The sequence below is a fragment of the Ranitomeya imitator genome, chromosome 3, assembly GCF_032444005.1.
Source record: "Ranitomeya imitator isolate aRanImi1 chromosome 3, aRanImi1.pri, whole genome shotgun sequence".
Taxonomy (NCBI): domain Eukaryota; kingdom Metazoa; phylum Chordata; class Amphibia; order Anura; family Dendrobatidae; genus Ranitomeya; species Ranitomeya imitator.
This window is the reverse complement of record NC_091284.1, coordinates 184,131,409-184,156,976: the sequence shown is the minus strand read 5'-3', so window position 1 is coordinate 184,156,976 and position 25,568 is coordinate 184,131,409. Positions and strand designations below refer to the sequence as shown.

The window sequence follows — 25,568 nt, the reverse complement described above, 5'->3', positions numbered from 1 at the left end:
GTGCTCTTACCCGACAGGACAATGGCGCAAATAAAAGAGCAATGTGACCTCTGAAGAATCTTTAGTCAATCCGCCTCCTACAAGATGTAACGATAAGGGGTTGTACCACTGCTAGTCTAGCCCTGATATAATTGCTTCTTACAGACATTATTGCGGGGCTAGGGTTTCTGACCTTCGCAGGTCACTAGGTTCTCTCTTTATTAAGTCTTGTCTGTGAGGAAATGTGTATTGTAAAAATGGCCATATACAAAGGGCAAGCAGTACAATTCAGCATTGGATGTGGTACATTTTATCAAGATGATGTTCACACCATAGCACACGGGGTCTACATTTATATTATGTCACCTCACATTTTGTGGCAAACTCAATACTAGTCGATAGCAAAAATGAGACTAGGCCCACGTTCACACGTTGAGTTTTTTACCTCAGTATTTGTAAACCAGGAGTGGGTGAGAAATACGGAAGTGGTGACATGTTTCTATTATACTTTTGGCTTACAAATACTGAGGTAAAAACTCTCCAAATACTGAATGTGTGAACGTGGCCTAAAATTGAGGGTCTTGACATTGCCTTTTGACCATGTTCCTCAAATCTGCTGTACATGTTACAGAACAGTTCACAGTTTTCATATCACCAGATAATTCACTTTCACTATTTTTTTAACAACCGGTATAGCACTTTTTTAGGATAGTGTTTGGTAAATGTGTAGATCATTGTTACAATAGTATAAGTTTTCCATAATTATATAATAGTCCAGGAGCTGCTACGTGTTCACACGTTGTTGATTTTTCGCGTTTTTTTCACGATAAAAACGCTATAAAACCACAAAAAATCAGCATACATTATGCCTCCCATCATTTTTAATGAATTCCGCATTTTCTGTGCACATGATGCATTTTTTTCCGCGAAAAAAACGCATCGCTGTAAAAAACGCAGCATGTTCAATTAATTTTGTGGATTTATTGCGGATTTCGCACTATATAATGCATTGGGAAATGTCCGGAAAAAAATGCAAAAGAAACGCACCAAAAACGCGGTAAAAGCGCGCAAAAAAAAGGCGCAAAAAACGCATGCAGATTTCTTGCAGAAAATTTCAGGATTTTCTCAGGAAATTTCTGCAAGAAATCCTGAACGTATGCACATAGCCTAAGAGGCCATGGTCACGCATTCAATATTTGGTCAGTATTTTACCTCAATATTTGTAAGTCAAAACCAGGAGAGGAACAGTCAGAGGAAAAGTATAATAGAAACCCGTCACTACTTCTGTATTTATCACCCACTCCTGGTTTTGGCTTACACATACTGAGGTGAAAAACTGACCAAATACTCAGCATGTGAACATGGCCTTACAGCTTTGTTTAATGTGAAGCTATAATTGGGGAGCCATAGAGCTCCATGAACTCTCTGCTGTACCTCTCTTCATGCTTCCGATTTCATAGTTATTTCCTTTTTGATCTGAGAAAAAAAGTGGCATATTCTTTGTGACTCTGTATGTGCTAAGGCTAGGTTCACACTGCGTTGTGTGAACCTGTTTAACGGACTACGTTACACCGCGGCATAACGCGGTGTAACGTAGTCCGTTAACGCGCCATTGCTTGCAATGGCGAACGCATCGCTAGCACATGCCCACAATGGGCGTGCGCTAGCGATGTGCCGTCACTTGAGTGACGGACCTCGAACGCTGCTTGCAGCGTTCGAGGTCCGTTCCTCGCTAGCGCAGATCCGGCATCTGTGCTAGTGGGATCGGCAAACGCGATCCCTTTTGGGACATTGCGTTAGCGCAGTCCGTTAGAGAATGCGCTAAAAGGATTGCAATGTGAACCTAGCCTAAGAGAACCATACAGGCACCATATAGTGGTGTTTTAATGGGGTTTTCCCAAAATAACAATTTTTACCCACCCCCCAGGGAACACCAAGAATGGAGCTCTAGATACCGAGGACTGGGCTCTGCAGTGGAGCACAGGTGTGCATACTCCACCTCCGCTCCATTCATTGACTATAAGCTGCCACAGAGAGCCAGTGCTCAGCTACTATCAGCACTCCCATTGGCAATAAATGGAGCAGAAGTTGGGTATGCACTCCTATGCTTCATACAAGATGGGGGATTGCACAGCCCAGTCTTCAGCTTCCAGAGCCCCCTTTTTGGGATCAGAGGAAAGCATATCATTAGTGCAGCTGCACTGGTGTCCAAGAGGTAAGGGGATCACTTCCACCTCCAAGTGGAATTGTGCATTATGAGCTATTGGACTGTAAAGGGGCCTTGTTCTGTCTGTGTCTGCTCCCTTATGTTATAACTTGTAATTTAAGGAAAACCCCTGTAATATACCACTGTATGGAGCCTGTACAGGTCCTTTTAGTACATGTAGAATGACATTTTTTTTTAAAACTAATAGAAAATAACTGTAGTTGAAATGAGAGGGACAGTAGGTGGCTCTTGGAGCTCTATGGCAGTCTTTGGGTTCGGTTCTCTGTATTGCTGGGGGTCGCAGTGGTTGGATACCAGCAATTACTATGATATTGGTTAAACCCCTTTAATACACAGTGAGGAGGATGTATCGAAATGTCAGTAAGGCCGGAGTCACACATGTGAGAAACACGTCCGCGTCTCGCATGTGAAAACCAAGCTCTGACGCCGGCACTCCAGAGCGGAGCGTGCAGCTCCATGTGTTGCTATGCGGCCGCACGCTCCGCTCTGGAGTGCCGGCGTCAGAGCTTGGTTTTCACATGCGAGACACGGACGTGTTTCTCGCATGTGTGACTCCGGCCTAATAAGAACGTCCAGAGTGGCTGACACTGCAGGCGTGCTGTACAAATTTAGTCTCGACTTGTGCCTTTTCTCTTCGTCTATCTATTTGCATTTTGTGAAAGACTTTTTGCAGGGATCATAATTCGAGTTGAGTGAATTTGATTGGGTCGCCGCTTATTCAGCAAGCTATAGCGCTTACAGAGTAAGATGCAGAGGGAACCCGGATACGTGGAGTGCGCCTGCTGGTAAGCTGTTCGGCGTCGCGGCTGTGTGACTATCACAGCACACGCATGGACAGCCCAACAAACAGGCTCTCCATGCATGTGTTGTGACTGTCACACAGGTGTGACACATACAGCCGTGGCGCCAAACAGCTGATCAGTTGGCGCGCTCCATGTATCCGGGTTCCCTCTGCAGCTTACTCGGTAAGCGCTATAGCTTGCTGAAAAAGCGGGCACCCGATCAAATTCACTCATCTCTAATCATAATACAGAGGCACAATTGTGCCCTCTGCCTTGGATTAAAATGGCATATACAATAAAAAGGAATACTGTTTTGTTTTTATTACAGGTCATTTATCAAAACTGTCCGTTTGCCTTAGCAACCGATCAGAACTCCGCTTTCATTTTGAAACCGCTCTGGTCAAATGAAAGCTGAGCTCTGATAGGTTGGTATGGGCAGCAAAGACAGGTGATAAATCTGCCTCACGTGACTGAAAATAGTAGCATTACCAAATACAGTTCACTCTCCAAAGTGATGAACCCTTAGGCTATGTGCACACACTGTGGATTTTGCTGTGGATCCGCAGCGTTTCCGCAGCTGCGGGTCCGCAGCGGTTTCCCATGAGTTTACAGTATAATGTAAACCCATGGGAAATGAAATCCGCAGTGCACATGCTGCGGAAAAAAACGTGCGGAAACGCAGCGGTTTACATTCCGCAGCGGTTTACATTCCGCTGCATGTCAATTCTTTGTGCAGATTCCACAGCAGTTTTACACCTGCTCCAATAGAAAACTGCAGGTGTAAAACTGCAGTGGAATCCATAGTAGAAACCGCGATAAATCTGCAGTAAAAACCGCAGCGGTTTTGCACTGCGGATTTATGAAATCCGCTGTGGAAAAATCTGCAGAGGATCATTCTACGTGTGCACATACCCTCAGATAGCTATGTTGATGGGGGGAAAAAAAAGATATTGAAAGCCTGTCAAAATATCGACCAATACCTTATGTACTTATGTATTGTATATATTATTTTTTATCTTTTTATTGCACGTTTCCATTGGATGCAGCCAGGCCCCGTATTATCATTGGTTGGGTGAATTGGCGTGTCTGTTTTGTGGGGTGCACTTAGGGTATGTGCACACGCTGCGGATCCGCCGTTGCGGATTCGCAGCAGTTTTAAATGCGTTGTACAGTACCATGTAAACCTATGGAAAACAAAATCCGCAGTGCCCATGCCGCGGGAAAAAAACGCGTGGAAACGTGGTGTTGTTTATTCCGCAGCATGTCAATTGTTTGTGCGGATTCCGCAGCGGTTTACACCTGCTCCATAATAGGAATCCGCAGGTGGAATCCGAACAAAAACCGCAAAAGTGGTAATTCTGCAGGAAACTTGCAGTGCGGATTTACCAAAATCAATCCGGAAAAATCTGCAGAGTAATCCGTAGCGTGTGCACATAGCCTTATATAGTACTGGGCAGCCCGCCTGATCTAATAGTATGGGCATCCCTAGGGCACACACTGTGTATCACACATATGTGTGCATTTGTAAGACTGAGGCTATGTGCACATGTTGCAGATTTTTCCACTCGGATTCTGAAGAATCCGCAGGTAAAACGCCCTGCGTTTTACCTGCAGATTCGCACCGGATTTAGTGCAGTTATTGTGCGGATTTCACCTGCATTTTTACACCTGCAGATTCCTATTAAGGAATAGGTGTAAAATGCTGTGGAATCAGCACAAAGAATTGAGGTGCTGCGGAAAATAAACCACAGCTTTTCCGCACGTGCACTGCGGATTTGGTTTTCCATACGTTTACACGGTACTGCACAACGCATAGAAATCTGCTGCGGATCCTCAGCCAAATCCGCAACGTGTGCACATAGCCTCGGCAGCCCTTCTCCATAATAGTAGGTGTGTGAGTGGTTGTTCATCAGTATTTTGCACCTGTGCTGCCCCTGCCTTTATAATGGGGGGGGGGGGGGGGGTCTCCTGCATCCTGCCAGTGCATCGGTAATCTGACCTGGCGTGAGATACTCTTAGAAATGTGCCCAGGGCCGGACTGGCCATTTGGCAATTCTGGCAAATGCCAGAAGGGCCTGTCTGGTCATGGGCTGCCTTGTCTGCTACATTAACAGAATCGGTGTTCTCAGGATACCCATACTGTTAAGAGTTGTGATGGAGCACAAAGTCGCTCACACCGTCACTTACCCCAGCAGCCACGGGTATCATTAGAAATATTGGTCTTGTAGTAAATCCTCCTTTCCTCCATTAATGGTAATATTAGTGATATATCCCATCTAGTTCATGGGGACAGGGACAACATGGGCCTGTGTGATTCCAAATGCCAGGGCTGAATTTCAGCCCCAGTCCGTACCTGAATGTGCCCCTGCTATGTGCTGGGAAATGGCCGTGTGTGACCATGGTCTGATCATACCACAGCGAGCGGCGCCATGTATTGTCAGACGAGTGTGGAGTGGTCTTAGATTCCTGGCCAGGGTGAAGCAGTGTGTGGCACATGTAACTATACAGCTCTGTACATGGATGGCTGCAGGCACTCGGGTTATCGTGCCCACATGACACACTGCAGCTGCCCCAGATGTGCCGTGCCTGAGGTGGGCAGCACAGGGCACCTTCCTGCAGCTCCTGACTGGGTCTAGCCGGTCTGTTAACCCCTGCCTGCCGCCCTGCCAGCGGGCGGGGGATGCGGCCTCCCCGGATTACTAACGTTTAACGCTTGAGTGCTCCGGTCACGTGGTGCGGGCACAGGGAAAGGCTGGAAAAGTTCTTGAAGGGCAAATAGGTGAGTGGGAGACGAGGCTGCAGAAACAATGGAGGCGCATCCTCCTCACACAGCAGCCACCTGCGGGGAGGACGAGCCCAGCCCCACGGATGATGCGCCCGGGGCACCGACCACTGGGCGTCGTCCTGTGGAAATGTACCTGGCACAGGCAGGCTGCCGCTCGGCTCTCCTGTGCCCCCTCCTCTGGGGCAGCCTGGTGCCTGCTAGTCCTGTCCTCACGACCTTCACCACAAAGCAGCCGAGTGCCAGCCATGCCCACTATACCGCCGTACCCACCCTGGAGCCAAGGACACTCAGTGCATGTATGGTGGGCACAGGTCTGCAGGCCATGGACTAGGCTGGCACAGTGGGCACAGTCCTCTGGTGCCTGATACAGAACTGTGCCCACTGCACCAGACTAGCCCGTGCTCTGCAGATGTGCCCGATGGCACCCATGCCCGACACTCAGCCGTGCCCACCTTATGCCAGGAGGATGCGGCGGCAGCACCAGCCACCCATCCATCACACTGTGTCTCCATGTTACAGTCCTAGCTCTCCTGCCAGGAGTACAACCGAGCGCCATTCATACAGCGCGATGCCCCTGCCCCGGGTAACCGCTTGCCCGTGCCCGCCGCTCCCTCCCATTGTAGTTTCCCACCTTGTAGTAGAGGCGGGGCCGCCCTCTCCGGCTCTGCACGGCCCCGCCCCCCGCACACTAAACAATGGCATTGGTCGTGTGATCCTGCAGGCCCCGCCCCCACAGAGGAAGGTAGATATATTAGGAGGTGCGGGGACAGAGCTCCTCGCCGGGTCCAAGTTCCTCCCGTGCACTCACCGGCAGCCATTGTGTGTGCCCTCCCTGCACCGCCATCTATTGTGTATCCTTGTCTCCACGCTGCAGCCTCGGGAGTGTATCTAACCGTGTGTATCTAAGCTAGACCTAAGGAAGACATGGCCCGGGAGAAAGGCAAGGAGAACGAGGGCGGCTGGAAGAGGTTTCTGTGGAACCCCGAGAAGAAGGAGTTTCTGGGCAGGACAGGTGGCAGCTGGTGTAAGTATGGCTCCGGTGTCCTCTGTGTGCCCGCAGGCACTGCTGGGGGCCGATGCCACCATGGTACTCTGTGCTGCCATCCTCCTGCTTTTTTTGGGAAAAGGTCATTTTGAAGGACACTGATGTAGCCAATCTGTAAGAGATGAGGGAGGGGAACCCTGTGTCACCCACCACCCCACCACCAACGGGGGGTGGCACACTGCGGTTGTTGCCTTGTAATGGAAAATCTGCAGATAATACATGGGGTGGGGGATGGGGAGGACTGGAGCTGCTGCACATCTGTACTCTTACTGGCGGGAAGGGGTTAATTCTGCATCACTGAGCCAAGGTTAGTCAAGGTGACAGGTTGGTTGCATGGAGGATGCCCACTGGTGTCTGTGGTGTGGAGGCTGGGCTCTCTGGTGACACATGTGCACATGATCCAGGACTCACTAGCTGGGGGCTAAGAATGGTCACGAAAGAACAGGTCCTGGGAAGGTCGTCTCCTAGCAACCAGCTGTAACTTGAGGCCTCACAATGGAGCCCTGAGCCCCCAGTGTGCCGCCTTCTCGTGTGACCCATGTTCTGTATTGTCTGGGGGAATAATGTATTAATGGGACGTGAGATCTGCTGCTCATATCCCTCGCGATTACACGGATTCTTGCAGATCAGTAATATTTATTGTGACATGAGCCAGGTAACAATGGCTGCTGTTGTTACATCTGGTAGGAGGTCAGTGTTTCTGGTTGTGTGCCGCTCCCATAGGGGCACTCGCCAGCTCACAGGGGCTTCAGTGATGGATGTAGATCACCTGCAGGACAATAAGACAGCTGGGGAGATGTATTGGCGGTCAGCCATCTCTTCCAGAAACAGACATAGCTAGAATTGCTGAGTGACGCTTAACACCTCAGCAGAAGAGGACGCCTCAAGGACATCCTGTAACGTGGATCCTCATAGACCCCAGACAGTGGTGACTGTGGCCCACCCGTGTGTGGCGACAACCATCTGCTATAGGCTCTTACATGGCACCTGAGCCATTCACCTTCTTAGTTTGGCTTGTTATAAAATCTCCTAAGTTCTTGTCTGTCCTGTTGTGACAATAACATGGCCGCTGTGACGGCTCGTCCAGGCGGTGACCGGCACTTCTACCACTGTGGTGTTTATGACCCTGGGGAAGCTGGCTAATAACTGTCATGAGGAGCACTAGTATGTGTGGATGGCACAGGAGGGCATGGTCTCCAGGGTATGACCTGGCTGAGATGTGCAATGTGCTCTCCTAGTTCACACTTTGGACTTGTGTTATCTCAGTTTATGGTGTTGGATGTGGCAGCCATGTATGTGGAGAACCTGATGAGTGACATGGGGCCTGGCCGCAATCGGGGCAGCATGTTTGCACAGCAGTTATAGTGCTTTCCTACTCTCCTATGGCTGAGCTGTGGAAAAAATGTCCAAATCTCCCTGACGTCACTGACACTTGCTCAATGCTGCCTGGATACGACTGTTAACTATGAGCATGCCTCTTCCTGACAGCAGAGCGTGCTAGGCCTCGCCGTGCCCAGGCTTCTCACTACACACTGAGCTTTTAATTACAGTGCTCATAGAGCCGGATCACTTTCTACTGCCAGATTGGACTCTGCTTTATGCCACAAATTGGCTTTCTTTAACTGGCGTTGCCCTGGATTACATGAAGGCGATATAATCTGGTCAATTGCGAGGGGGTCCACGTCTCTAATGTAGATCTTACCATACAACATTACTTTTACTTTGCCTAATAATTGTTTCTGCTGTTTATTTTACAGTTAAAATCTTCCTCTTCTATCTGGTCTTCTATGGCTGCCTGGCGGGTATATTTATTGGGACCATTCATGTGCTTCTATTAACCATCAGTGACTTTGAACCCAAGTATCAGGACCGTGTCGCCCCACCAGGTACGCCCAGGCTTTAATCCATATTTATTCTGATGCTGCATGACTTCCGTAACTGTTTTGGACTGATAGTGGTAATTGGCAGTTCTGGCTCGCGGGTAATCACATTTGTATGGACCTGAGCATGCACAGTAAGCAGAGCTCCGTTGTTTCTATAGGATTAAACCGAGTTATTCCGTTCCGCACGGTTACATCAGAGGACACGTTCTAGTGGCATCATAACATACGGTAGATGGATCTGATTCTGCATCCTTTTATAAGCTATAGGTCTATAGGTCGGAGGCATGCGGTGATGTAACCTTTTCAGTCCTTTACGCTGGAGATTAAGTAGCCGCAGCATCGTGACTATACTTGGTGATATTCATATCATTTGCAGCATTGTCCTCAAAGTGAAACGTTATCTGCGACTGTAAATAATAATAATAATCTGTAATGGGATTAGGCCAGAATATTGAGTTACTCCGGTCTCTCCTGCATTATGCAGTGTATGCTTCCACCAACAGCATCTGGAGGTAGAAGCTGGATCACTGGGTAAGGTTGGCGGAACATTTTCTCTCCATCCAGTTATTCTGGTCAGAATGGCATCAGTTTTTCTTGAACATGTAAAAGAAGGGCGGTGGGGGGTGTTCTTCCATGCTGTCATCCGAGTGCGGTCTGATATTTGTCATGCACCCATAAACGTGGATTGCTGATTTTTGATCTGACATCTGGATCAAAATGGACATGTCTATTTTTTATGTTTTGTTTTTTTTCGCCCCTCTTCTCTGTCATGTCCAAGGAAAAAATTGGACATGTGCACAGCCCCATAGAATAAAATGGGTACGAGTGCTATCCGTGAAAAGCATGGGCAGCACTCGTCTGAGATAATCTGTTGGGTGCACGAGCCCAGAGATGAGCGGCACAACCACTAGGCTTTCAAGCTGTTGTGAAACAAGGAGAGCAGACATGTCCTACTAGTTTATGGTTCAGAAGGCATGCAGAGACTTGTAGTTCTACAGCAATTTAACCTGTATTTGCCATCCACTTGTATTGTACAAAATGGTGTTCTATATAGTATGCTTATTGTATGATTCTGTGTTGCTATGGTCATGGTTTCTCACCACTCTACAAAATCGTCCACTCCCATGACAACGGAGGTAATTGTCTAGTGTCACACATGCAAATACTAAATAATTCATCACCCTGGCAGGATATTATGTGAGCCCCTGCCTCATAGTCTGGCTGTAATCTCCAATATTAGACGTTTTGTCTAGTGTACAGCTGGAGGGTCTTGGGGCGACTGGTATAAGGCTCTGGCCTCCAAACGCTGTGTAAGCAGTTCCTTGCCTTATCTAAAGTGAACACGCTGCACAGCGTTCGGCCTCCATAACCAAAAAGGGAAGTGCATTTCTGCTTTTTCCTGTACACCATGTGCTTACTATGCTGACGACTGTTACATAGGAGGAGTGATCACAGCTACTTCCCTCTGGATGTGACCTTGACTCTACCGTAGTCAATGATTCACTCGTTTTTGTGGTTTTTTTTGTTCTTTTTTTGTCTGTTCTTCTTAAAACAGCCTGTGACCAGCTGATCTCTTCTAGTTCCCCGTGGATATACAAAGAGTTGTGCGAAGGCATCTATGCTTCTGCCCACCATTACTTATCTGTACTTCAGATACCTAGGTTATATATAGCTGGGTATAAAATGGCACTAGATAAGGCTCTGATTGCATCTGGTTTTAGCATATGTGCCAGGCAATCGTCCATAGCCCCCATGGCCCAGTTTACATGTAAATGGCTGCCCCGTCATGCGCACAATCCAGGTGAAACTGATCTAGTGGCCATTTGGGTTTTAACAGTGTATCATTAGTGGGTGTTTGTCATCTGGGACCTCCCCAACCTGAGGGGTCCAGAGCAAACCATTTGGATCATGCCACTAATGACATATTCTGACTTTTCTATGACGTAGCTGAGATGGGTAAGCCAATATATAAGCAGCTGTATGGGAACAAGTTTATTTCCCTACATACCATCTATTGTCTGGTCTAGGGATCTGCTTATTCATATAAATGCACTTGCCACTACAGGTAAGCCTACTCCTGCCAGGGAATTCCTTGCAGTCCTTCTGCTGCGGACAGTCAGGATGAGAGGAGGATCTGGACAGTCGGGGTGAGAGGAGGATCTGGACAGTCGGGATGAGAGGAGGATCTGGGCTGTTGGAATTTCAACAGCTGATACTTTTGCTCTGGGGAGATAAGCCACTGTCAGGAGAGTCTGGCCGAGCATAGCGTTCCTGTGTGAGGAGGAGTAGAATTAGCTATCCACTGATGAATATCCAGTGTACATGGGGGTCCTCTTGTATGTGAACTTCAGAGACCACTCCAGCCATTTGTGTTTGTTCCCTATGTTGGCAGTAATCAGTGTGTGTGATTAGGAATTTGATACTCTTTCTACATACAATTGGCGTCTTATGTTATTTCCAGTGCTGCTGCGGTCCTCTCCCACATCCTGTGATTGCACTGTGACCTGCAATGGATGGACTGGAGGTCACTCTCTCAATGTATGTCCATGAGGCTCAGACTGCGGCCATCAGAGCATTGTTCTCAGTCCTATAGTCTTAAGGTACTGTTACACTAAACGACTTGCCAACGATCCCGACCAGCGATACGACCTGGCCGTGATCGTTGGTAAGTCGTTGTGTGGTCTCTGGGGAGCTGCCGCACAGACAGCTCTCTCCAGCGACCAACGATCCGGGGAACGACTTCGGCATCGTTGAAACTGTCTTCAACGATGCCGATGTCCCGGGTAACCAGGGTAAACATCGAGTTACTAAGTGCAGGGCCGCGCTTAGTAACCCGATATTTACCCTGGTTACCATTGTAAAAGTACAAAAACTACATACTTTCCGATGTCTGTCACGTCCCCCACCATCAGCTTCCCGTACTGTCAGCGCCAGCCGTAAAGCACAGCACAGCGGTGACGTCACCGCTGTGCTCTGCTTCAAGGCCGGCGCTTACAGTCAGAGCAGGGAAGCCGACGGCAGGGGACGTGACAGACATAGGAATGTGAGTATGTAGAGTTTTTTTTTTTTTTTTTTACTTTTACAGTGGTAACCAGGGTAAATATCGGGTTACTAAGCTCGGCCCTGCACTTAGTAACCCGATATTTACCCTGGTTACAAGTGAACACATCGCTGGATCCGCGTCACACACGCCGATCCAGCGATGACAGCGGGTGATCAGCGACCAAAAAAAGGTCCTGATCATTCCCCAACGACCTCCCAGCAGGGGCCTGATCATTGGTCGCTGTCACACATAATGAGATCGTTAGCGGGATCGTTGCTGCGTCACAAAAAGCGTGACGTTGCAATGATATCGTTATGTGTGAAGGTACCTTTTACATTAAGGGCAGAGACAGACTGCCGTAATTCTGGTGCGAGAATCTCATCATAAACCTCGTACTGGCTGCTGGCTCTCCAGACCTGAGCTTGACAGCTGCATAGAAATACATCATACTGTCCTGCTCGGGTCAGGAGAGGTTCCAGTCCATGCAGTGCAATGCGATCCTGTCTGGCTCAGCCCTAATAGTGACCTCCGGTACACACTGTATGCTTTGTGAGCCAGCAGATCATAACTGCGGTCATATGCTGTCAGAATGGCATTGGAAACAGCATAAGTACTTAAACTTATCCTCTGGTCACACAGTAGTGATTGCTAAAAGAGGGAACAAAAAAAAGAAAAATCACTAGTGTGGTCCTCTGATATAATCTCCTCCTTCCGCTGATATTGACAATCGTGTATAAGAGTCCCAGACAGATGATTATTGGGGGGGGTTAAAAGGGTTGTCTGAGACCTATATGGATGGCTCATTCTTTGGACAGGTCATCAGTATCTGATCGGTGGGGGTTATGACACCCAGGACCCCTGCTGATCAGCTGTTCCCAATGCAGGCGGATGTGCTGAGTTGTGAAGCTGCACAGCTCTATCAATTGCAAGGTGGCCACAGTCAGGTACCAAACATCTGTCCCCTATTGATTCGAATAGGGGGTGAATGCAGTACCTGCCATGGCCACTACTCCGTTGATGGAGCTGTGCTATGCATCACTCAGTTCAGCGTATCTGCCTGGTATCGGGAACAGCTGATCGGCAGGGGTGCGGCGAATTGAGAGATGTTTGGCAGTGGCTCACATAAGGGAACACTGGAGGCCTTGGCAGGGCCAGGGATCCTGTTTATATTAGACCCTTCTGTCATCAGATCACTGCTGCTAATGTAGACTGTTACCGGCTGCAGGTTTATCTGATTCAGTGAAGGCCTACCTATGTGTTTTGCGCAAAAAAAACAAACAAAAAAAAAAACCATGAACTGCACATCCAAAAATCATACGTTGATGTAAAGCCACTGGGCACAAATTTATATAACTGAACATGAGGCTCTTGGTTTAACGTTCTGATCAGAGTGTATGAAGCCCACCTATGTGTTAGATTTTTATATAGGCCAGTTTGGTGCGCAGTTTTGGCAAGCTGTTTGTTAGACCCCAGTAGATGACCTTGGAAAGGGCCAGTAAAATTCTTGATTTTTGTGATGTTGACTCCGCCATTTGTTCAGCTGTTCCTTCTGCCCTGTTGTAATCTAAATCTTTTAGAACAATTAAAAGACATGACTTTGGCACATTACCCTATGGCATAAGCTAAAACAATGCCAGTAAGCCTGGGTGCGGCTCAATGTCCTCCTCACTTCACACAAAGACTCGTTGTAATATTACACTGGATATCGGCCTTTATTTACCTGCAGTGGAAATGCTGGTAGTCATAATGTAGATGTAATGTAAAAATGTTCTTTCCCAGTATGTCTGCTTTCTGGTGATCCTAACATAATTCACCTCAAGTAGAAAGACAAACGCGTGTCCCATGAGAACACCAGCTAGACCCTTCTTTCTCCCGACATTTAGAGGGCGAATTGGGACACCACAGACACATGTGGCTGGTCATGTATAGATCTGATATCTCCTGTCTATTTCATCCACAAAGGCATTACGTTATGTGCGTGGTTACGTTCGGGTTTACAGGATCATTATTTGGAAGAGAAAGTGAGGTGTTGTCCATGTATAGTAATTGTATTCGTGCTTGTGCGGACTATTATCTGATCAGCCAGTCTTGTGACAGTAGCTGAATACTAGACAGAAAGGCTGCCAACATAGCTATGAGATCAAGTAAAGCTGAGCAGACCTGATCTCCTGAGATTTTTATGCTCCCGTCTCCAGGTAACATGGAATGGTGTAAATGCAATATCCAGTGAAGCACCAGTTCCTCTGTAATAAGAGGTGTGATGAGATTCCAGGACCATTCATGATGACTAAGATGGCATCTCTGTACACCATAGCTAGAGACCACCCTAAGGTGGCCAGGACTGTCAGCTGAGGAACTACAGGAATGGGCTCACTGGCCACCTGGAAACTGTAATTGTTCCCCAATCTGTTGACTTTTTCCCAGTAGCGTAGCTTGGCCTGACTCAGGCTGGTGCCATGAACACCATGCAATCTCAATCCTGTAAAGCACCTTTTGGATATGGGGCACAGGTTCTCCTTCCAGGACCTTGTTTTATCCATGCCATGAAGTACCCTACTGAGGTCTTGTAGGACACGGATACAGCACAGGCTGCGGTATAGTCAGTGTTAGTGACATTTATACAGCAATGTACTATTGTCTGACTAGTTTATAATTTTTTTAATTTTTTTATATATTCCAGGACTGACCCCTCTACCAAAAGCATTAAAAGCAGAGCTGTCCTATTCACTGAAAGAGGCTTCTTCTTATGGAGAATATGTGAATAGCATTTCCGCGTTTTTAGAGAACTATAACTTTAGCAAGCAAAGCGACTCGGAGGTTTTTGAAGACTGCTCTGGTGAGTATTAAGACCTGTGACTGTTAATCTAAGCAATAGAATCCAGGATATGGTATTAAGATTTCAGTATTGGTCTGTTTTCTTGATCAGCCATACTAAGGCCAGGTTTAGATAGTAGTGTGCCCAGAAATGCAGGCATGACTGGTTCCATGTCTTCGTAATGGACCGGTGCAGTAGCTGACTGCTATGTGCATGCACTATTCTGGTCCATAAGCCAGTCCAAATATTGCATGGTGCACCCTTTCCTTCTTTCCCACACACAGACCATCGGTGTGCTCCGGCCCATAGACTATTATTGTATCAGACTGCTGTCCATTGCATGAACCCAACCTAAAGGAGACTAGAAGCTGACTAGTCAAAGGCATTGTAAAAATTCTGACAAAAGCAAGTATTGCTGAAATATTGAGCTGCAATTTGCCATATGGTTTAATCTACAGCTAAACTCATTCTGCAAGTCCCCTCTCCATAATCGCATTCCCACTCAGTAATTCAAGCCAAGCATGCAACTGCGTTCAATAAGGAGAAGAGAATAAGACTGAACAAAGGATCGAGTGTGGATCCTCCAAGTTCTTCTAGCAAGGGAGAGTGGTTGACCCTCTCCATAGCCTCTAGATGGTAGGATGGACTTGTGGAAAAAGTCAAGTCTAGCTGATTTCCTGCTAATGTGAATGGACGGCTTTAGCATATATTTGTGCATGGAATTTCGTCCCATTCTGTGCGATCAATCAGGACTAATGGAAAGAATATTTGTGTCTACAACTGTGATAACTGGTGGTTAAATTAACTTTCTAATCTGTTAAATGTTTTTCAGAAAAACCTGAAACCTACATCGACCGTGGGGCAATAAACCCAGATAACGGCAAAAAGAGATCCTGTAGATTTAGGCGGGAGTGGCTGAAAAATTGCTCTGGTTTAGATGATCCAACCTTTGGCTTTAGAGACGGCAAGCCCTGTTTAATAGTGAAGCTTAACCGAATTCTGGGATTTAAACCAAAGGTAAGTCAGTCAGTCTTACAGGCTGGGACCATGTGGAACCCTTCACGTTTCGGAGAACAACCAGATATTCACCAAACCTTTGATTTCATTGTTGTAGCCTCCTCATAATGGAACATTAGATGGCAACGGCAATTACTTCCCAAACATCATCCCTGTTGTCTGCACAGGAAAGGTAAGATCCGCTGATATCTCTGTAATATCTATTGCCACAAATGCAGGGGGCCACTAATTGAGGAACATAGAAACTACAAGATGCTGCCCTGAAACTTTTGGTCTCTACACAAATGACAGTCTTAACCACTGGGCACCTAAATGCTATAGGTTTTAGCCTGCTGTCTAAATTCTTATGAAAGTATGTTCTGCAGCGAAAAATCCACGGCATAAACTGATAGGCAGAGGATGTTAAATGCTCAGTGCTGCTCTCTTTATGCTGCAGATTTTCTCTGCATCCTTTAGATGAGATTTCTTGAGCTCTGACACAACGCTGGTACTGTAAGGCCGGGGGTCACACAAGCGGATTCTCTCTTCCAAGAGAATCGTACCGATTTATGGTAATGACACTCTGCTCAAACTTTGATCCACGCTGGTTTACTGTGATCCGATTCTCTCGCATGAGCGAATCGAGTCACCGGTACGGAGAACTTAATTTCTCCATTGTCTGTGTCCGCGTTAATGGGATGACATTCGAGTGCAGTCTTGTTTACACGCACCCATAAACTTTTATGGCTGCTCATGAGCCACTCGCAGCATGCTGTTTTTTTTTTTTTTTGTCCCCCACGATGCAATCTGCACTGCCCCATAGTATAACATTGATGCGAGTGTTATCAGATTAAAGCCTCGCATAGCACTTGGCTGAGTTGTATGCTCATGTGAGCGAGCTGTTATATGTGATTGATTTTGGGGGTGACAGGTCGCCTTAAATGGAAAGTTCCAAAGATGAGCTAAGCCCACCGGCAGCAGGGGCTTATCTTCTTCATTCTGTAATGCTGCAGATAAGCCCCCGATGTAACCTGAAAGATGAGAAAAAGGTTAGATTATACTCACGCGGGCAGTCCGATCCGATGGGTGTTGTGGTCCGGGGCCTCCCATCTTCTTACAATGACGTCCTCTTCTTGTCTTCACGCTCCGGCGTACTTTGTCTGCCCTGTTGAGAGCAGAGCAAAGTACTGCAGTGTGCAGGCGCCGGGAAAGGTCAGAGGCCCAGCGCCTGTGCACTGCAGTACTTTGCTCTGCCCTCAACAGGGCAGACAAAGTACGCCGGAGCGTGAAGACAAGAAGAGGACGTCATCAGAAGAAGATGGGAGGCCCCGGACCGCAACGCCCATTGGATCGGACCGCCCGCCCAGGTGAGTATAATCTAACCTCTTTTTCTCATCTTTCAGGTTACATCAGGGGCTTATCTATAGCATTACAGAATGCTATAGATAAGCCCCTGATGCCGGTGGGCTTAGCTCACCTTCGATTTTGGGGGTGACAGGTTCCCTTTAATGAAAACCCACTGCATATCTGACCATTGCCTGGGGGAGTGTTCACACATGCAATAGTGATGCCTGCTGTATATAATGGGTGTTTTTGTCAGTCATGCTTGTGGCACTTTTACGTAGACTGTTTAAGCAAAATATTGCCAAACTGTTCTATAGAAATCCACTTTGTGGTTAGTTTTGAAAAACCATATTTGGGTAAGTTCACACTGGGCGTTCTTGCTGCTTTTTATGCTAATTTTCAGCTGCTTTTTACAGTACCAGCAAAGCTTATGAGATCTCGGAAATCTCATGCACAGGTTTTTTTTTTTCTTTTTTTTTTTTTTTTGTCATCAGCATTTTGTGCTTTGCTACGCTTTTTGGACATAGAGCATGTCACTTCTTTTCAGCTTCTTTGCGTTTTTCACCCATTGGCTTGAATGGGTGTAAAAAAAAAAAAAAAAAAAAAAAATGCAGCAAAAGCACAGATATCATTATTTGCAGCATTTTTTATTTTTTTTTTCCTGCAGAAAAGTCGTGGACATTAGCATGGACAAAGACACAAGTTAGCCCCCAAAAAACGCACCTAAACCTGTGTTTTTGCCACAGCTTCTTTCCTGCCAGGCAGCAAAAAAACGTGTGAACATACTGTTATTACGCCAGTACTGTCAAGGAATGAAAAACGCTCATGCACGAGGCCTCTGTGCTCGCATAACATGGGCACTAGATCCCATCATGGAATGTAGCTTAATGTAACGCAAGAAGCTTCAAGTCATTCTACTCTGGTACTGCATGTTATCAAAAATGCACTTTTAGAAAGAGCCAGACAGTAGCTATCAAATGAACGCTGCTTTGCTCTGTAGGTGCTATATGCCATGCGTGGCACTTTCCCGATAACAGGCTGTCACTCCAGTGTCTGGTAATGGCATGGGCAGAGCTGACGTATGGCGCTGATGAAGTGTGCTAATCTGGTTCAACTCTATTTACAGAAAGAAGATGATCTGGGCAAAATTTCTAAGATTGACATCTACGGCATGGGCGGCGTGGCTGGATTCCCCTTGAACTACTACCCTTATTATGGAAAGCTGCTACAACCCTCCTATCTCCAACCTCTTATTGCTGTGCAATTGACAAACATCACCATGGACACAGAGGTTCGCATCGAGTGCAAGGCGCTGGGAGAAAACATCAAATACAGCGATAAAGACCGTTTTCAAGGACGCTTTGATATAAAAGTGGAGATTAAGAGCTGATTGCAGGTGCCGCCCGTGTAATACCATAATCTAAAACTCAAAAACTTTTAGTCTTGAACAAACTGTCATGTATGGGACCTTCACGTAATATATATACGCTTTACACTAGCTTTCCGCATTTACTAGGGGTAGAATGTAAAATCGAGGTGTAGCACTAGCCACAAGTATTTATTTTACTGTAAATGAGAAACTAATAAATGACTTGAACCTTGGGAGACGCCCGTTATGCTGTAAATTATGATTCCATAATCAAAATGTAGTGAGCAATGTTTTTCGGCCCCAGAATGTTGCTACATTGTGTATTTTATTTTTCTAGCGTATTGTACAGTAGCAGATGTGCAGACTCTACACTTTCCGCCAAGCCGTGTGGGTTTTTTTTTTTTTTTGTTTTGTTTTTGTGAGCAACCTTTTAGTCCAAGGTGTAAATACTCTGTATCGGGAATAAAACTGGCATGGTAGTGAGATGGGCAACCAATGAGAATTTTCCTAGCACTCCATAAAGCCTTTATGTGGCATTGATTTTATTTTTATGGGGGGGGGGGGTGAAGCTTTTTTTTTTTTTTTTTTCTTTAGCTTTACTTTATGCAACAGGTGATGGGTTGTGCTGTGCTTTGTATTTAATGCTTTTATATCAAGCCCTCCCCCTTGTTTCTTATGTATGTTATGAAGGTGTGTTGAGGCCTGGGTCTGACTGTCCCTTTTTGCCAGGAATAGGGCTAATTGTTTTGCGTTATATATATAAATATTTTATTTTTGTTTTTTTCAGTAAGCATCGCAGTTTGGTGCTGTGTCTTTACAAATGTTTTAACCATTTTCATGGTGGAAGAATTTTATATTTATGCAGTTGTACAATTTTATTTTTCTTCAAGAAAAAGTAATGTATGAAATAAACCAAAGTCACGTGTTGGGAAAAAAAAGTCTTTATTTTAAAACCAGTTTAAAAAAAAAAAAATGCAATGCAGTATCCCATAAGATGTATTATTACATGTCTACTGTGCGCACATTGTTGGAACATCTGTAATATTTGCAAGGAGTACAGTGCTCTTTCAGTCAAAACATCAGACAATAAAATGAATAATCCAATTTCTGCGTGTGTCTCTTCTGTTTGTGGGACTTCAGCTGTCCAGAATCTTGAAGAAATATTGTACCTAGAAAAGATGACATCTACAATTAGTACCTGACTTGTGATTAGAGGTTGTTCTGCAGCTTAATCAACCATGAGCTGTCACCAGGGGAAGTGGTGGCAGCCGCACCCTGGGTGATCAGTCGTTCCCACCGGGGGGAAGTTGCTGGCACGTCAATATGTCATTGCCGGAAAAATATGTAATATTACAAATCATCCACTGAGCCCTCCATAATAAGATTACCTCTAGCTCGGTCCTAAGAAGACCACAATGAAGTGTATATGCTTAAATACGGGACATGGGCAAGGGGTGTCTCATGGGACATCCACTCCTTCCATTTCCGTATAACCACATTTGGGTACTTTACATTCAGGGACTAAATTCTGGTGTGGGGGTAAAAAGGCACCAATGACTGCAGAATCTATCTGGTCTCGGTAGTAAAGTAAAACTGCTAACCAAAAATCATAGGGTGGATTTTCAATGCTGATTTTTTTTTTTTTTTTTTTTTAAATAAAAACCGTGAAAACCTAACAGATTCTGAGCAGAGTCGGTTAAGTAATGGTTAAGAGGTTCTCATTTAAAGCATCTCGTATATACCTGGAGGTGGTCATGTGTAAAGCATTGAGATCAGTAGTGTAGCTACTGAGGGGGCCCACCCGGAGCTATGCTACTGTAACTGCATCGGCATGCACCGGGCCCCCATAGTTAGTGTCTCTGCTATAACACCTGGCCGCTACGGGGCTCCTGAGGAGGGGCTGGGGCCAGCAGTGGCCCTGCCTGCACGTCAATGCAAGTTTATCAGCTGGATGCCGTTACGCTCCCTCTCCCATCATTCCCCTCTCGGTGTCTGACATCACAGCAAGAGTGATTAAGTCATTACCTGGCGCCCGCTGTCCGTAGATGGAGTGAGGAGGAGAGGGGAGTATTGGATTTATTATTTTTATGGAGTGCAATATACTATAGTCTGCCTATGGGAATGCATTCTACTATATTGAGAGCTTGTCTATGGGGCTATCCTACAGTGTGGAGATTAGTGAGGGGCATTATACTGTGTATAGAGGAGCTGTACAGGGGGAGACTCGGGACATTAGTAAATGTAAAGTGGGCACTTATTGTTATAGGGGAACTCGGGTTACTGTGACTGTCAAAGCAGCACACAGGGCACTACTTTCTAGGGCACTTGTACACAGCATTACTATATTCTAGAGCAGTGTTCCCCAACTCCGGTCCTCAAGAGCCACCAACAGGTCATGTTTTCAGGATTTCCTTAGTAGTGCACAGGTGATAATTGCATCACCTGCACAGGCAAGCATTCAATGACCTGTGTAAGGGCTTGTTTTCACTTGTGAGGAACACGTCCGAGTCTCGCATGTGGAAACGAAGCTCTGGTGCCGGCACTCCGGTGCGGAGCGTGCGGCTCCATGTGTTGCTATGCGGCCGCACGCTCCGCTCCATAGTGCCGGCGCGAGAGCTTCGTTTCCACATGAGAGACTCAGATGTGTTCCTCGCAAGTGAAAACAAGCCCTAATACTAAGGAAATCCTCAAAACATGACCTGTTGGTGGCTCTTGAGGACCGGAGTTGGGGACCACTGTTCTAAAGGGTTTTTACCATCTAGAGGCACACAGTACTATCTATCACTGACCATACGGCGGTAATATCAATGTTGGTCTTTGTATAGAGATTATCTTCAGTAATAGCGCGGTAATCTGCTGAGGTTCTCCACTATTAGGGTGCGTCACCCAGTTGTAATCAAGGTTACCTGGTTAGGGGCCCACTCAGACATCTCGCCCCCAACTTGAACTTAAACCCTAGCTACGTCTCTGATTGGGATTAAATCTCCTGCTAGAAACTTCTTAAGTGTAGGGGCAAAAAAACCCAGCATATGCTGGTAGCCCTGTAATATTTGTTAGATGTACAATATGTTCCCAACCCCTCCCATAGGTGCAGGGTGCATGGTCCAGTTGTTCATGCAAGAGAGGGCTGAGTATGTAAGTCACAGTAGTCTTCAAATTTTGTCCTATTGTCAATATTTAAGCTTACACCCATACTGTGCTGCCATTAGCAAGTGAGATCTTCCCAATAGATGTGAAAACCAGTGGCTACCATGTTTGTAGCATTCAGCTGTACTCTTGGGCTACGTTCCCATGATAAGCTTTTGAGTTTTTGATGTCCCATTTCTGCAACCTTTATTTAAATTGGGTTACTTGTGTTTTATTTTTTTTTACGTGTTTTGTCTTTGTCATGCTGTAAATAAAGCGTTTTTGCTTTTGATATTTTATTGACCTACTTGGTGCAGATTACGTGCATTTTTTTAGTTTTATATTTCCACCATGGATATGCACTAAAAAGGCATGTGCGTCTTTTTACCTGCAGAATTTCTACACCTAATGTAAGTCTATGGGGAAACTCTGCACAGAAAACTCGTAACGACAATAGAGAAATTGATATGCTGCAATCCGGGTAAGCAGAGTTAACAAGAAGCAAATTGGGGATTAGATTTCATCAATTCAACTTTGTTAGAACTGTAAACTCTCCTGCTGTCCATGTTGCAGATTTGAAATACGTCAATTTCTCTCGCCAGTACGTTGAGCTTTATGTACACGTTTTCCCCATAGAGTAAAATTAGATGCGGAAATCTGCAGGTAAAAGACGCACATGCATAAAAAATGCATGTAAACCACATATGACTATCAGTAAAATTGTCAAAGCCAAATCCCAGGAAGTGTCAAAAACAAAGTGGCTTTATTTAAAGGGAATCTATCAGCAGGTGTTTGCTATGTAATCTGAAGACCACACGAGCTAGGGGTTAAATCACAGATCTCAGTGATGCCTCTCATCTCAAGCTCTCACCAGGAGCTCATTGCTGTGGCTGGCTCCTCACTGAGCCTTGGTCTGACATACCCCCTCCTGTAACAGGCAGCTCACTGTCTATGCACATGTAGAGCCTGGTGTGGGTGGGGTCAGCTTTCTCAGCTCTGCTTCATTCTAAATCTAAAAGCTCTGATTGTATCAGGATGGCTGGGCCCAGAAACCTCAGTGATACATGGTTGGATTCAGCTCCTCTTTGCCTACATCAGGCTGCTATCAGATGATAGCAAAAACCTGCTGACAGATTCCCTTTATAACATGACATACAGTGTCAAACTGCAGCATCAAAAATGCATGTAAAAAGCCAAGTAACTTACTTTACTTAAGTTGATCATGGGCCTTAGAGTTTATTTACACTTTCTTTTTTTTTTTTTTTCTTCTATTTTTTTTGTTTGCAGCACAGAAAATGCTGCATGAAAACCCTCTAGAATAATTATTTTTTATGACAAACTGCTTTCTTTCATGTTTAGGCTTCTGAACGTTTAAACACTGCAGGCTTCTAAGCAAAGTAATATGTATATTCTTTGGGCATTCTCTTCTAGGAAGATGCTAGCTGCTTAGACAAGTGAATGGATAGCCTAAAAAAGCCTGTTTTTTTTTCTTCCTTAGGGTATGTGTCCACGTTCAGGATTGCATCAGGATTTGGTCAGGATTTTATGTCAGTATTTGTAAGCCAAAACCAGGAGTGGGTGATAAATGCAAAAGTGGAGCATATGTTTCTATTATACTTTTCCTCTAATTGTTCCACTCCTGGTTTTGGCTTACAAATACTGATGAAAAATCCTGATGCAATCCTGAACGTGGACACATACCCTTAGTGTTTAACCCCTTTCTGCCATTGGACGTAATATTCCGTCCATGTGGGGTGGGCCTTAATTCCCAAGGACAGAATATTACGTCCAGCGTGATCGGCCGCGCTCACGGGGGGAGCGCCGCCAATCGCGGCCGGGTGTCAGCTGCTTATCGCAGCTGACATCCGGCGCTATGTGCCAGGAGCGGTCACGGACCGCCCCCGGCACATTAACCCCTGGCACACCGCGATCAAAGATGATCGCGATGTGCCGGCGGTGCAGGGAAGCATCGCGCAGGGAGGGGGCTCCCTGCGTGCTTCCCTGAGACCCCCGCAGCAACGCGATGTGATCGCGTTGCTCCGGGGGTCTCCTACCTCCCTCCCTGCAGTAAGTCCCGGATCCAAAATGGCCGCGGATCCGGGTCCTGCAGGGAGGGAGGTGGCTTACCAAGTGCCTGCTCAGAGCAGGCACTTGGTAACGCTGCACTGCTCTCAGACAGATCGGAGATCTGTCAGAGTGCTGTGCAAACTGGCAGATCACCGATCTGTATTGTCCCCCCCTGGGACAAAGTAAAAAAATTTAAAAAAATTTTTCCAAGTGTGTGTAAAAAAAAAAAAAAAAAAAAAAAAAAAACCTAAATAATGAAAAAAAAATATATATATTATTCCCATAAATACATTTCTTTATCTAAATAAAAAAACAATAGTACACATATTTAGTATCGCCGTGTCCGTAACGACCCGACCTATAAAACTGGCCCACTAGTTAACCCCTTCAGTAAACACCGTAAGAAAAAAAAAAACGAGGCAAAAAACAACGCTTTATTATCATACCGCCAAACAAAAAGTGGAATAACACACGATCAAAAAGACGGATATAAATAACCATGGTACCGCTGAAAGCGTCATCTTGTCCCGCAAAAAATGAGCTGCCATACAGCAACATCAGCAAAAAAATAAAAAAGTTATAGTCCTCAGAATAAAGCGATGCAAAAATAATTATTTTTTTCTATAAAATAGTTTTTATCGTATAAAAGCGCCAAAACATAAAAAAAATGATATAAATGAGGTGTCGCTGTAATCGTACTGAACCGAAGATTAAAACTGCTTTATCAATTTTACCAAACGCGGAACGGTATAAACGCCTCCCCCAAAAGAAATTCATGAATAGCTGGTGTTTGGTCATTCTGCCTCACAAAAAATCGGAATAAAAAGCGATCAAAAAATGTCACGTGCCCGAAAATGTTACCAATAAAAACGTCAACTCGTCCCGCAAAAAACAAGACCTCACATGACTCTGTGGACTCAAATATGGAAAAATTATAGCTCTCAAAATGTGGTAACGCAAAAAATATTTTTTGCAATAAAAAGCGTCTTTCAGTGTGTGACGGCTGCCAATCATAAAAATCCGCTAAAAAACCCGCTATAAAAGTAAATGTAAAAAATGTATTTATTTCCATTTTCCCGCTAGGGTTAGGGCTAGGGTTAAGGCTAGGGTTGGGGCTAGGGTTAGGGCAAGGGTTAGGGTTAAGGCTACAGTTAGGGTTGGGGCTAAAGTTAGGGTTAGGGTTTGGATTACATTTGGGATTAGGGGTGTGTCTGGGTTAGAGGTGTGGTTAGGGTTACCGTTGGGATTAGGGTTAGGGGTGTGTTTGGATTAGGGTTTCAGTTATAATTGGGGGGTTTCCACTGTTCAGGCACATCAGGGGGATCTCCAAACGCGACATGGCGACCGATCTCAATTCCATCCAATTCTGCATTGAAAAAGTAAAACAGTGCTCCTTCCCTTCCGAGCTCTCCCGTGTGCCCAAACAGGAGTTTACCCCAACATATGGGGTATCAGCGTACTCAGGACAAATTGGACAACAACTTTTGGGGTCCAATTTTTCCTGTTACCCTTGGGAAAATACAAAACTGGGGGCTAAAAAATAATTTTTGTGGGGAAAAAAAGATTTTTTATTTTCACGGCTCTGCGTTATAAACTGTAGTGAAACACTTGGGGGCTCAAAGTTCTCACAACACATCTAGATAAGTTCCTTGGGGGGTCTAGTTTCCAATATGGGGTCACTTGTGGGGGGTTTCTACTGTTTAGGTACATTAGGGGCTCTGCAAACACAATGTGACGCCTGCAGACCATTCCATCTAAGTCTGTATTCCAAATGGCGCTCCTTCCCTTCCGAACCCTCCCATGCGCCCAAACGCTGGTTCTCCCCCACATATAGGGTATCAGCGCACTCAGGACAAATTGCACAACAACTTTTGGGGTCCAATTTCTCCTTTTACCCTCGAGAAAATACAAAACTGGGGGTAAAAAATAATTTTTGTGGGAAAAAAATTTTGTTTTATTTTTACGGCTCTGCATTATAAACTTCTGTGAAGCTCTTATTGGGTCAAAGTGCTCACCACACATCTAGATAAGTTCCTTAGGGGGTCTACTTTTCAAAATGGTGTCACTTGTGGGGGGTTTCAATGTTTAGGCACATCAGTGGCTCTCC

At 45.7% G+C, this 25,568-nt stretch overlaps 2 protein-coding genes across 2 annotated transcripts in view; one reads left to right on the top strand and one right to left on the bottom strand.

Moving 5' to 3' along the window:
- The first annotated feature begins 6,547 nt into the window (after positions 1-6,547).
- ATP1B1 (ATPase Na+/K+ transporting subunit beta 1) lies at positions 6,548-19,372 on the top strand. The gene is made up of 6 exons (XM_069761687.1): positions 6,548-6,797; positions 8,576-8,704; positions 14,425-14,580; positions 15,392-15,576; positions 15,674-15,748; positions 18,026-19,372. The coding sequence occupies exons 1-6, from the start codon at positions 6,698-6,700 to the stop codon at positions 18,287-18,289; spliced, it is 909 nt and encodes a 302-aa protein (XP_069617788.1). The 5' UTR covers positions 6,548-6,697; the 3' UTR covers positions 18,290-19,372.
- NME7 (NME/NM23 family member 7) overlaps positions 19,194-25,568 on the bottom strand; it is a 373,917-nt gene continuing 367,542 nt past the window's right edge. The window contains exon 12 of the mRNA XM_069761686.1: positions 19,194-19,437. Coding sequence (XP_069617787.1) covers positions 19,405-19,437 — 33 coding nt within the window. The 3' untranslated portion in view covers positions 19,194-19,404. The remainder of the gene's footprint in view (positions 19,438-25,568) is intronic.

Excerpts from the sequence above, each read along its gene's own strand:
- ATP1B1 (XM_069761687.1), top strand. The coding sequence starts at position 6,698 with ATGGCCCGGGAGAAAGGCAAGGAGAACGAGGGCGGCTGGAAGAGGTTT. Across the intron at positions 15,577-15,673 it reads TTCTGGGATTTAAACCAAAG|CCTCCTCATAATGGAACATT; the intron begins GTAAGTCAGTCA and ends TCATTGTTGTAG. Across the intron at positions 15,749-18,025 it reads CTGTTGTCTGCACAGGAAAG|AAAGAAGATGATCTGGGCAA; the intron begins GTAAGATCCGCT and ends CTCTATTTACAG.